At 43.9% G+C, this 13,800-nt stretch overlaps 1 protein-coding gene across 9 annotated transcripts in view; it reads right to left on the bottom strand.

Annotated features, from left to right (window-relative positions):
- Positions 1–7,067: 7,067 nt before the first annotated feature.
- The window catches only part of LOC115167796 (sodium channel protein type 8 subunit alpha), an 85,347-nt gene continuing 78,614 nt past the window's right edge, over positions 7,068–13,800 (bottom strand). For all 9 annotated transcript variants that reach the window (XM_029722409.1, XM_029722417.1, XM_029722408.1 and 6 more), the window contains one exon: positions 7,068–13,440. In XM_029722409.1, the coding sequence (XP_029578269.1) occupies positions 12,290–13,440 (1,151 nt within the window). In that variant the 3' untranslated portion in view covers positions 7,068–12,289. The remainder of the gene's footprint in view (positions 13,441–13,800) is intronic.

Below are 13,800 nucleotides of genomic sequence, written 5' to 3'. Positions count from 1 at the left end.
CAAGGACATTTACTAGCTCCTTGTTACCATATACAGCAACATAAAACAGGACTTTCTACCACCAAAAAAGAAAAGGCAGTCCGGTCATTGGTTTATGTTGTGGTAAATTACATAGAAACCTGGACGTTATTTCTGTATTACAGGCTATGTCATGTATGGTAACTGGCTGTTCTGATTTTCTACCGCAAAAAGTCCAGGTGATAACATAAAAATTGAGTTTGGTATGCAACAGAATGTCAACCTTCAGGTCTAAACAGCTTACAATGTATTTTCAGTAAAAGTGGCCATTTTGGTTTTCAAATAGGACCGTAAAAATCCACATCAACCAAATTCGAAGGACAGTTCGGTCAGAGATAGCACACTATACAATGTCAGTCGGTAGAGCATGGCGCTTGCAATGCCAAGGGTTGCGGGTTTGATTCCTGCTGGGGCCACCCATATGTAAAAATGTATGCATAACTGTAAGTTGCTTTGGATAAATGGCATATACTATTATTATTTTAAGGGTTTTTATTGGATGATAATACGGGATGACAAATAAAATGTGTACTGCATTATGACATTTTTGCATTTACTGTGAAGTATTTAATTTTGAGCATGAAATTGTGAACTGAAAATCTGCATTTATGGAAAAAAGCTGTATCATTTGAACAGACTGATACACTCTGTATTACAGGTTATACATTATATTTGATACTTTAATCATTTGGATGGTGCTTATATTTGTCCTATTTCATACATGTACAAGTGTGTATTATATTATTTTTGCATATCCCAACTCCCCCTCAGAGTGGGGTCGTGGTCAGCCATTATCAACATTGACCCTGGAACAATTAGGATTAAGTGCCTTGCTCAAGGGCACATTAACCGATTTTCACCTTGGGGATTCGAACTAGCAACTATTCGGTTACCAGGAAGGCGCCACGCACTTTCCTTGTTAGTGCATAGTCATGCTTGAGACACAGGGCTGTGACAGAGACAGGTGATTTCGCAATTAATCTTTCCTCAATTACTCCTATTGTCTCTCTTCGGTTTTTACTCAGAGGCCGACAGGTAGCCTAGCGGATAGAGTGTTGGGCCAATAACAGATAGGTCAGTAGTTCAAATCCCTGAACTGACATGGTGAAAAAACTGTCATTGTCCCCTTGAGCATGCCACATAATAGGAACACGCCTGGAACTGTTCAGTGCTACAGATAGCCCCAAATGTATTTTATTTTATTAAACCGCGTTGGAGGAGAGAAGGAGAGGAACATTAGACTTTCTCCTCCAATATGGTTGAGAAGGAGATGAGGGGCAAGTAGATCATGGACGCAAGGAATCATGGAAAGAAGAATTGAGATAGAGCCTAATACATCATCTGAAATGAGACCCACTGAGAGGGACTGTTGGTAGACTAGCCAATGATGCCAGCCTACTAGTTTCAGTACACTTACATCACCTAACCAGTAGTGGGCACCCTTGCTCTTCAGATGAGACACCAGCCACCAAAAACAGAACCACAGCTTCCCACCACAGACATGTATGTTGACTTGGGAATGTAGCCTAGAAACGCTATGCGTGGGAGTGAGTAACAGCATATGTTTAGCAATCACAGTAAATACACTGCAAACATCAACAGTGTCTTCCCACCACAGTAATTATTGCAGGCTATCATCCATGTTACTCATATGTGCTGGCTGTATCATGTGATAGATATCTAGAGAAGGAATGACTACCGGTAATAGAATTGCATTATCCACTGATGGAAGGAGGGCGAGATGGAAGGAGGGAGCAGGTGGGAGGGAGGGGATGTAGATGCAGGAGGGAGGGAGGGGTACAGCGCAGCCTGTGTCCGCCTCTCATTGGAGGGAGAGGCTGCTGGCCACTACTGAAATGGAGAGAGCCCGCTCCCTACTGAAATGGAGAGAGCCCCCTCCTGGCTACCCCCCTCCTCTACCCGGGTTCCCCTACACAGCTCCCTGGAGAGAGACAGAGGATGCAGGGAGGACCAGGAGAGAGAGCGAGCGAGGGAGAGAGGGGAGGGAGAGAGAGAGAAGGAGAGAGAGAGGAGGCAGTAGGACTAGGGGAGGATAGAGGAGGCAGGGAGAGACAGAAAAGAGAGGGGTAGATGAGAAGGCAGGGAGAGACAAGAGAGAGGGGTAGATGAGAAGGCAGGGAGAGACAAGAGAGAGAGGGGTAGATGAGAAGGCAGGGAGAGACAAGAGAGAGGGGTAGATGAGAAGGCAGGGAGAGACAAGAGAGAGAGGGGTAGATGAGAAGGCAGGGAGAGACAAGAGAGAGAGGTAGATGAGAAGGCAGGGAGAGACAGAAGAGAGAGAGGGGTAGATGAGAAGGCAGAGAGAGACAGAAGAGAGAGAGGGGTAGATGAGAAGGCAGAGAGAGACAGAAGAGAGAGAGGGGTATATGAGAAGGCAGAGAGAGACAGAAGAGAGAGAAGGGTAGATGAGAAGGCAGAGAGAGACAGAAGAGAGAGAGGGGTATATGAGAAGGCAGAGAGAGACAGAAGAGAGAGAAGGGTAGATGAGAAGGCAGAGAGAGACAGAAGAGAGAGAGGGGTATATGAGAAGGCAGAGAGAGACAGAAGAGAGAGAGGGGTATATGAGAAGGCAGAGAGAGACAGAAGAGAGAGAAGGGTAGATGAGAAGGCAGAGAGAGACAGAAGAGAGAGAGAGGTAGATGAGAAGGCAGAGAGAGACAGAAGAGAGAGAGGGGTAGATGAGAAGGCAGAGAGAGACAGAAGAGAGAGAGGGGTAGATGAGAAGGCAGAGAGAGACAGAAGAGAGAGAGGGGTATATGAGAAGGCAGAGAGAGACAGAAGAGAGAGAAGGGTAGATGAGAAGGCAGAGAGAGACAGAAGAGAGAGAGGGGTATATGAGAAGGCAGAGAGAGACAGAAGAGAGAGAAGGGTAGATGAGAAGGCAGAGAGAGACAGAAGAGAGAGAGGGGTATATGAGAAGGCAGAGAGAGACAGAAGAGAGAGAAGGGTAGATGAGAAGGCAGAGAGGACCAGGAGTTGCTAGAAAATGCTGAGAGAAGTCACACATGCTGTTCTCACTGCTGATTTTGGCTTTCACCACCTGTGTGTATTGAAAAAGGCTAATTCCATATTGAATTACATTCTGTGTTAAATACCTCAAATGGTTAATAGCTAGCACAATACACCTGTCATATATCATACACATGCTATTCCTGGGTGATACACGAATTGAAAGATCTTAACAAAGCTATACCAATAAACAATAATGGTTGATTATTATAGATGTAAATTGTTAACCAGAATAATGGCCCCCAATTCGTGTCATAAAGAGAGGAATCACATGCTAAGTACTGCAGCTACATGACCAAATACACCCCAGTGAGAGGGGAGGGGTGTGGAGAGAGAGAGAGAGAGAGAGAGAGAAAGGGGCAGTGAGAAAGAGAGAATGAGGGAGAGAGTGAGTGGGAAAGTAAGAAACCGAGAAAGAGACAGGAGAGAGAGCGGTAGGTGTGGCTGTCTATGAAGTAGGTCGGACTGTAAGCCTGCCTGCTCACACTAAACACATGACCATTCCGGGGCTCAGCCTATGCCTACAAGCCAACTTCCCCTCCCACCAACCCATGGGACAAGAGGACGTTGTTCTGTAGCTCTGGTCCTTCAGGAAGGCTCAGCGTTAGCAAGCTGCACCAACGCTCTGGACCAGCGCTAACTGTACTGTAGCTAGCTAGCAGAGCACTCGCTGAACACCGACCTACCAGCTCACACACACATCCCATCACACCGCCTCCACAAAATAAAAACATGAAATAACATCACTGACTACACTCTCAGTACATGTCTGTCCTGAGACGAAGAGAGGTACAGGGCTGGCCGTTATAATGGTTATAAAGCTCTATGAATGTGATATGTGTTTTTGTTTGGCGTGTGTAGTGTGAGCAAGGTGGAGGCAGGGAGGCTAGTAGCTAGCACAGCATATCCCAGTGCCGTGGTGATGTCCCAGTGCTCTGGTTGTTGTCTCCCAGCGTAGTCACTGGGCCATGTGTGTGTGTGTGTGTGTGTGTGTGTGTGTGTGTGTGTGTGTGTGTGGGGGGGGGGGGGGGGGGGCATACTGGGAGTGGGCTGCTGAGTCAGCCTGCTCTGCTGCATTAATTTATCTGCACTGCAGTGCTCCACTCCACCACTCCCTCCCCCTCCCCTTCCCTCTCTCTCTGCCGCTCTCTCTCCACCTCACTGCACTCACACAGTCATCCCCGGCAGAGCGAGGGAGAGGCGAAGGAAGAGAAGAGACGGTCAATAGAAAAAAGGACTGGGTCCGACACGCATAATTGTCCAGATGAATGGATAAGATAGAGAAAAACATTTCATATAGAAAAAACCCTGTGAGACCGAACGAGAGAGAGGGGGAAGAAGAAGAGAGAGAAACACTGGGAGAGAGCTGAGCAGAGCAGGGGAGACCATGTGACTAGAAGAGAGAACCAGGCAGGGTTGAACATTTTGTGACAGTGAAAAAAAGGGAGAGGGAGGGAGGGGACAAGAAGACGGAGCGATGAGGAGAGAAAGAGGGAGGGAAGGGACAGGGAGAAGGAGAGAGAAAGGAGAGGAAGGGACAGGGAGAAGGAGAGAGAAAGGAGAGGAAGGAAATGTGAATGTGTACAGTGCAATATACACATAAAGAGAGTCAGTACCATACACTGTCTGTGTGGACATCAGCAATACAACTCTACTACATCAGATTCATACAACTCCATCTCTCCCTAAATGTATTTCCCCTCTTCCTGCTCTTATTTCAGGCGATGACAGAAATTCACACATATGCTGCATCCCAAATGGGAGCCATTTGGTCAATATTGCTGCACTATAAAGGGAATAGGGTGTCATTTGGGACGCCTGATCAAAAGTAGTGCACTATAAAGGGAATAGGGTGCCATTTGGGACGCAAACGGGGTCTTAAGGTTAGGGGGTGGTGATAGTGATACTGGACCATTGGGCTATCTACTCTGGTTCTTTACAATTAACCACAAAGAGAAGCAGCAGTGTTGCTATACAGATGGACTCACCAACATAATGGTCTTTGGTCTGTCTTATGGCTGTGGGGGGATGTCGTTAACATGGGGCTTTAAACAAATTCAATACAGCCTTACATTTCAAAGGATGGCTTTCATCGGCCGGGAAGGACTGTTAGCTGCTATGCCACACCACACTTGACTCTATTTCCTGGAGTGTGTTGTGATGCACTAATGGCATCCACAGTACTGTAGGAACCAAACAAAACGAGCTAATACACACAGAATGGTGAAAGAGTGCAGGGCAAGGGATTCTCAGTGCTAGGCTAGTAACAACACATTGTAAATGATGAGTAAGAGTCAGTAAAAAAGGAACTATAAAAGACTTCCATATTCCAATTTGCATCAAAAGTGTTGCCTACTGTAACGAAAATTAGTGAAGAATCACAATATTGTATAAGTCTGTACTGTAGATACAGTGCCTTTGGAAAGTATTCAGACCCCTTGACTTTTTCCAAACGTTATTCTAAAATGGATTAAATAAGTAAAAAAATGTACAGAAGTATTCAGACACTTTGCTATGAGACTCGAAATTGAGCTCAGGTGCATCCTGTTTAAATTGATCATCCTTGAGATGTTTCTACAACTTGATTGGAGTCCACCTGTGGTAAATTCAGTTGATTGGACATGATTTGGAAAGGCACACACCTGTCTACATAAGGTCCCACAGTTGACAGTGCATGTCAGAGCAAAAACCAAGCCATGAGGATGAAGGAATTGTCCGTAGAGCTCCGAGACAAGATTGTGTCGAGGCACAGGTCTGGAGAAGGGTATCAACAAATTTCTGCAGCATTGAAGGTCCCCAAAAACACAGTGCCCTCCATCATTCTGAAATGGAAGAAGTTTGGAACCACCAAGACTCTTCCTAGAGCTGGCAGCCTGGCCAAACTGAGCAATCGGGGGAGAAGGGCCTTGGTCAGGGAGGTGTTCTCGACAGAGCTCTCGAATTCCTCTGTGGAGATGGGAGAACCTTCCAGTAGGACAACCATCTCTGCAACACTCTACCAATCAGGCTTTTATGGTAGAGTGGCCAGACGGAAGCAACTCCTCAGTAAAAGGCACATGACAGCCCACTTGGAGTTTGCCAAAAGGCACCTAAAGACTCTCAGACCATGAAAAACAAGATTCTCTGGTCTGATGAAACCAAAATTGAACTATTTTGCCGGAATACCAAACGTTACATCTGGAGGAAACCTGGCACCATCCCTACGGTGAAGCATGGTGGTGGCAGCATCATGCTGTGGGGATGTTTTTCAGAGGCAGGGAGACTAGTCAGGATCGAGGCAAAGATGAATGGAGCAAACTACAGAGAGATCCTTGATGAAAACCTGTTCCAGAGTGCTCAGCACCTCAGACTGGGGCAAAGGTTCACCTTCCAACAGGACAACGACCCTAAGCACACAGCCAAGACAATGCAGGAGTGGCTTCGGGACAAGTCTCTGAATGTCCTGGAGTGGCCCAGCCAGAGCCCGGACTTGAACCCAATCAAACATCTCTGGAGAGACCTGAAAATAACTGTGCAGCAACGCTCCCCATCCAACCTGACAGAGTTTGAGAGGATCTGCAGAGAAGAATGGGAGAAACTCCCCAAATACAGATGTGCCAAGCGTGTAGCATCATACCAAAGAAGACTTGAAGCTGTAGTCACTGCCATAGGTGTTTCAACAAAGTACTGAGTAAAGGGTCTGAATACTTATGTAAATGCTATATTTCAGTGTTTGAAAAAATATAGAAATTAACAAAAAATTCTAAAACCCTGTTTTTGCTGTCTCATTATTGGGTATTGTGTGTATATTGATGAGGGAAAAACCAATTTAATCAATTTTGGTATAAGGCTGTAACGTAACAAAATGTGGAAAAAGTCAAGGGGTCTGAATACTTTCCGAAGGCACTGCATGTGGAAATATTTTGAAATCTCAACCAATTGCTTTAATAAATCACAATATTGTAGAAGTCTTCTGTACTGTAAAACACTGATATTCTGAATCTTGATCTATAGTTAAAAATAACCCACAGACAATACAGTTTGTAACTGGAAGGCTGCTTTATTGGTAATAAAAAGGTTCGTGCTCAAATGAAGACAATCTTTCATAAGTTCTTACTAAGAGTCCAAGTGGTTGTGCATCACTACCATCATACTGTATATATCCTGTTTTATATCACGGTGTTCAAATGATAAACAACAGTTTGAAAAGCACTTTTTAATTATTTTTCAGCAAAAAAAGAAAAAAGCCTGTAATAAATCCATGCCAAAAAAAAGAAAGAAAAAAAGAAAACAGAGTCCCGTAATTTAATTAATTCAATATTGATACAAAAATAAATTTCAGATGGAAAGAACAGAAATATAGAAGGCAAGCTGCTTTTTCACAAGCGATAGAAGTGGGTGACACACATAAGCACAAGAAACATAACATTTTGACTTTGAGCTGTTTTGTTAGGCAACATCACATTGTTGAAGTCTATCGAGAAGAGAAGAAGTGGGGTGTTCGTTTCGTTTTCTCGCTTGTAATAGTGGTTAGGATGATCTGATCCTCGGCAGTATCATTTCTGACTCCTCGCGTTGTATGGTACAGACAGACGATGTCGCGCTGTAGCCCCGAGTCCCCGATATATACGTTGTGCTCCATACGTTTAACTCAACGACCACCCCACCCTCACCTGTTCCCTTCCTTACACAGTTTTGAACATTTAAGTGTGGTATCATCATCTTCCCAAAAATCACAGAAAAAAGCAGAAAAAGGCACATGCCAATGAGTGGAGTTAAACACTAGATTAGAAACAAACCATTCAAAGTAAAAGTGAGAGACGATTGAAGCACAAATGATCAGACACTGAAGTGTTGAACTGTAACAGTACTAATGTTGTGTGACTGTATTTATGTGTGGGTAGTTACTCCTAATCGGCTTTGTGGCTGTAGGTGTGGATAGATACATTTACATAGAGCGTTGGACGTATCTATAGATAGATCTACTATGCCTTGGTTGGGATAGACATACTCCATCTTCACTGGAAGAGGCAGTCACATCCAACCTACTTCATCTTGTTGGGACAAATTACTGATTAGTTAGGTTGGTGAGTGAATAGTTGTGTGTCAATTTGAATGTGTGTGTGTGTGTGTGTGTGTGTGTGTGTGTGTGTGTGTGTGTGTGTGTGTGTGTGTGTGTGTGTGTCTATTCTGTGTATGTGTTTGTGTTTGTTAAGTGAAGGTTAAAAAGTATGAAAAGTTTGCAGTAGAATGTGAGAAATGTGCTGGTAGCATAAACCTCTAATCATATCAGGCTACAATCCATGGCAGCAGCTCCAGTGACATTGTATGAGCTATTTCCCAACACATACAGTAGGGTGCTGGAAACCAACCAGTTTTACACATCCACTGAACATGTTGCACATAAATCAAATGTGACAAACAAACAGTGTTCTTTTGTAATATGTATATACATATAGACATATATATGTATACATGTATATATATTTTTGTATTATATAATATCTATATTTCATTCAATTTCCGTCAACAAAGTGAAAAGTGTCTCAAAAAATCCAAAAGGTAACAAATGTGACAAAGGGCATAGCTGGAAGCCATTCTATACTGTTATTGTTTCATTTTACATTATTAGTGGTAACTTTTTAAAATTCCGTATTTACAAAAAACACAACAAAGCATGCCGATAAAATAAAAGAATATAGTACATTATTTATAGTTTCTCTCAAAAAGTTCCTTCCTTTTCAGTGATTGTGCCACCATAGTCTGCACTGTACATATATTTCTTATTTTTGTTCATTTTTTTTTCTCTCCAAGTAAGTTCAATGATCAATGCATCACTCATCTAAAACATCACATCCAAAATGAACACGGGTTAAAATTGGATGGCATTGTTTGCTCTTATGGTTGTATCGTCGGTGAACGATCAATCGGGAATGTATTTGGTTTTAAGTGTGCAGCAGCCAAACAGACGGACGTTATCTGGAGACATGTCTTCATATTGTAAACAGTCCTCTAGATAGTATTATAATAGACAGGACATGGGGATATCAGGTACGGGTACAGGCAGTGTTCAATCAACACACCACAATGGCTTTAATGGTGTGTCCGTAGATACCAGGTTGTTGTCCGACCAGGCATCCGTTTGTTTGTTTGTTTGTATAGAGGACCGACCATCAAGCCTGTGTAAAAAAAAAACAGCAGACACCTTAAAGAGGAAGTGTTAATATTATGTCTCATCTTGTCTAACCTGCCTGTCACTCACAGAGATCTGACTCGTATTGTTGGTTCGGCCTACGCTGGCCTGGCCTGGCCTAGCGCTCGCTCTCTCATCTTGTTTCATCTGAGTCGTAGTAGCTTCAAACTGCCTTTAAAATCCCCTCACGAGTTCTTAAAGGCACGATTCTACTGTGAATCATGAATCAACTTACCATGAGTTGATACGAGTTGATCATACAAGGCCTATCTGATAGAAGTCTAACAGATTCTGAAGAGACAGAGACAATCTGCGAGAAACTACGGTTGGACGGTTCACGCCACTTTGAGCTTATCCCCAGGCAGATTTTTCATTTATCAAACATACAGCAGGTGACCAATAAAATAATAGCCTGCTAGCATATGACATGATGATGCAAGCCTGGGTCCAACATCCATACACTACAAACAGTGTTGAAGCGGTCCCACAAAGCGCAATGATACACTGACAAACATGGGACTTTCAGCACTCACTCCTAAGAAGACAAAATCACTATTCTCCCTGCTGCTCTGGCTCGCCATCTTTACTTTCTCTGATCATTTTCATTCATGGCAGTCAGTCTAGAAACTGTGGAGGGTCCGGGAGAGGATCTGTCGAGTCTCTCCATTGGTCCATTGTTATACCATCCTCCACCTCCCTAATTAAGCCTATCAAATCAGATCTGTTTTTATTCTCTACAAACCTTCCATGGCCGACCGTCTTTTAGTCCTACAGCACATCATGCCAGGAGTGACTGAGCATGTCTTGCTGCAGCTGCTCTATGTATCCTCTATCTGTCCTCTATGTTACTTCTACAGTATGCATCTATGCCGCTTTATAGATGGCTACGCCACATACATTCTCACTGCTCGAAAATTCGAACTTTCTTCTGAGAATGATTGCACTGCAAGAAGGACATCGGATTCAGAGAAGGACATCTATTTACTTCAGAGCTGGCAACTCAAAGTGTCTGGAAAAGGCCACTGATGTACCACTGGGTCACAGTGAACAATATTCTAATAGGGAACTAACTAAGTGACAGAGGAGAGAAGTGGATAAAACAGATATGAAAAGAAGAACGAATCTATGGAAGCATCGCTATATCTTTAGTACATTTCAAACAGCCGTTTCAAAATCTGTTACATCTCCCCCTACAGATGACACTCTCTCTTCTCTGTCCACAGATAGACAAAGCACTGGAGGAGAATTAAACATTTCAACTGACACTTGATCTCGCTACACACAAATCTGTAAAGGATATGGCTATACAGGATATGGCATCAAACATTGCCTGTTCGTACTGCCACAGCAACAACAACAAGACGGAGTGGGTTGGAGACCGCAGGTAAGGGGAGTAGCCGTAGTAACACAGCTAAGACTGGTAACCATAGTAACACAGACAAGGGTGGTAACCGTTGGATGTAAAAAGGTAAATCAAGGTATGTCGCTAAGCCCCAGATTTGGTTTCTTTAGAATGGTCTGAAAAGTTGTTTTTTTCTAAATCTGTGCATCCTCATTCTGAAGATATACTCTTGGTACAACTCAGCAGCAACTTTCCCTGTCCCTCTCAGTACAAACAGAGCAGCAAAAAACCCTTCTAGTTTCTATTTTTCATAAATGTGCCTGAATAAAGCTTTGCCTCTGAGTGCCTCACTACATCCCCTGTTAAAATCCCAATGGGCTTCATAAAAAGATTGGTCTGGCAGTTGAAAAGCAACATTATAGTAAAGGGTAGGTCATACCACTTTATTCCTTCAATATTGTATATATAGATGTATATATATATATATATATATATATATATATAAATCATTTTCCAGTTATTGTTCTCATATACATTTTTCCAGTGGACGGCCTCAAACGTATGGTCAAGCCATTGTAGTGGTCAGAGAATTAGTGTCTTGTAGACTATGATTACGTCATGCATGATTCCTGATCAAAACATGCCTTCATGCAAGTCATTTCTATGCATTGAACGAGCACAATAATTATTAGTTATCTGAGACTCGGTCGGTCAGAGCGAGTCCCCGCCCTTCTTCAGCCCAAGTCTAAACGCTGACTAATGCCCCCTACCCAGTGTGACAGTGTGAAAGCCCATGTAGAAAATGTATTTTCCATTATGTCGGTATAACAAAGAGAGAGAAGATGAAAAGAGGCAAATGTGACATGGGCTAAACGTTATTTGTTCTTTTTTTTGTTGCTGCTCAAATAATGTAAAGACGCAAGTATATTCAGCACAAACAAATGAAAAGTAAAAACCCTTTGTCTACTGTTCTGGGTTTTTTCCTTTCTTTCTCTAATCTTTCATCCTTCGTATTTAAAACTTGCTTAGATGTTGATTATTGTATGTGTTTCCTTGATAAGAAGGACGGTACCGGAACTGGATGTTACAGAGGCCCAGTCAGACTGCGTAGTAGAACAGTTCTAGAGGGTTCTGTAGTGTTCCGTTCCGTTCCACTCCTGGGGTGCTCCCATAGTGGTGGACCTTTCGCTGCAGGGGCTCGTCCACACAGGGTGGTGGCAGTCAGAGACTATTTGCTCCAATAAATCTCCCTCCATTTTGTTTGCAGGGGTTTCTGTCCCTTTTTTTCCCGACGATACCCAACATATATGTAATATGTAGTATGCCAATGGCGGGCACACTTGTATTATTATTGACTTATTATTGATAATTATTTATATTATCATGGTTCTTCCTCACATTATTTCCAAGATATAAAGAAGAAATTCATCATTAGGCAGTAAAATCCTTTTGTGATAATGATGGTGTCCTAACTAAATCCTTATCGTGGGCAACATGTACATCGCCATCGGTGGTTTTCTTCAACCGACCCTAAGTATCCAACGACGAATCTCGATCCTTCATTTTGTATTGAATTTAAGTCCGTAAACATATATATTTTTTTATATAGTTTTCGTACATTTGTTTTAACTTGCAAATGATCTTTTTATACAGTTGTCTGTTTGTTGGGCTCAGAGTCTTTTCTCGTTGTGTGTCTTAATTTGCTAACGACAGTCACTGAACCCTAACTAACACTTCGATTCCCGCTCATCTTTTTGGTTTCTGTCCTTCTCTTTCCTCTCTCCCTCGTTCTCCTCCTGTTTCTCCTTGTCAGGTTTGGTCACGCTGTCGTAGGAGGGAAGAGAGGCGGTGGAGGGTGTGCTCTCTTTTTTCTCCTCGTTGTTGGTCCCACCATTCTCCAGCTTGGTCTTGGGCCTGCGCTTGCAGATGAAGCCCCGTTTAAGCAGGTGAGCGCGGTAGGCTTTCTGGATGCACCGTGCGGATACGTCCTCCTGGCGCCGGCGCAGTGTAGAAGTGATGGGCTCGTATGAGACCTTGGAGGGGTTAGCCGCCACAAAGCGCTCCTCCATCTGCGTGCGTAGCATGTCCAGCTCCCCGCTGTCGCCCAGCACGCGCTTGGTGAAGGCAAACAGGATGTCCAGGCAGTGGATGCGGTCGCCGCTGACCATGGGCATGTCCATGGCGATCAGCTCGATGGTGTTGGGTTTGGGAACGCGGAAAGGGTGCTCCAGGGTGTCGGCAAAGTCACCCAGTTTTTGGAAGGTGATGAACTGGGAAGCGGAGGGGTCGAATTTCTCCCAGATTTCATAGAAGGTCTCGAAGTCGTCTTCACTGAGCGGGTCGGCGCTCTCTTCTGTCGCTACACTGAAATTCTCTAAGATGATGGCGATGTACATATTGACTACGACAAGGAAGGAAATAATGATATACATGACAAAGAAAAATATGCCGACTGAGGGGTTGCCGCAGTTGCCTGTAGACGGTGCACCTGGGTTCTCCATGGTTGGGTCACAGTCAGGAGGGTAGTTGAGGATTGGGAGCAAGAGACCATCCCAGCCTGCAGACGTGGTGATCATGAATAAGCAGATCATGCTGTTCCCGAAGGTCTCAAAGTTATACATGTCGTCTATCCCGGCCCCGTGTTTGACGTAGCCGAAGTTGGACATTCCGAAGATGCTGAAGATGAACATGACCAGGAAGAGCAGGAGGCCGATGTTGAACAGGGCTGGAAGTGACATCATCAAGGCGAAGAGTAAAGTCCGTATGCCCTTGGCTCCTTTGATCAGACGCAGGATGCGGCCGATTCGAGCCAATCGGATAACCCTGAAAAGGGTTGGCGAAACGAAGTACTTCTCAATGATGTCAGCCAGGAACATGCCTGTGGAGGGAGAAGGTAGAGACAAGACAGAGCACACAGTCAGCAGAAATGACTCCCAGTGTCTACCTTCAAATTGTCTCTTCCCTTCTACGATTTTTGGAATTATAGTTACGTTTCCATCCAATTGGCTCCAGAATTTCATGCGAATATTCTACAATCCACATAAAGAAAATATGCCATTTTCCCACCAGCGGATTGTTTCCACAAAACGGACTTGTTGCGGATAGAAATCAGTGCGTTTTGATGTAGTGCTCACAGAATGTACTTTTTCGCTGCGTCCTGGCCAATAATTAGTGCACTACATAAGGAAGCGGGTGCCATTCTAGACACAGCCTCACACTTCTTACACGGCCTCACTCT

Source organism: Salmo trutta, chromosome 30, assembly GCF_901001165.1.
Source record: "Salmo trutta chromosome 30, fSalTru1.1, whole genome shotgun sequence".
Classification (NCBI taxonomy): Eukaryota; Metazoa; Chordata; class Actinopteri; order Salmoniformes; family Salmonidae; genus Salmo; species Salmo trutta.
The sequence above is the reverse complement of the archived record's forward strand: the minus strand, read 5'-3'. Positions and strand labels throughout refer to the sequence as shown.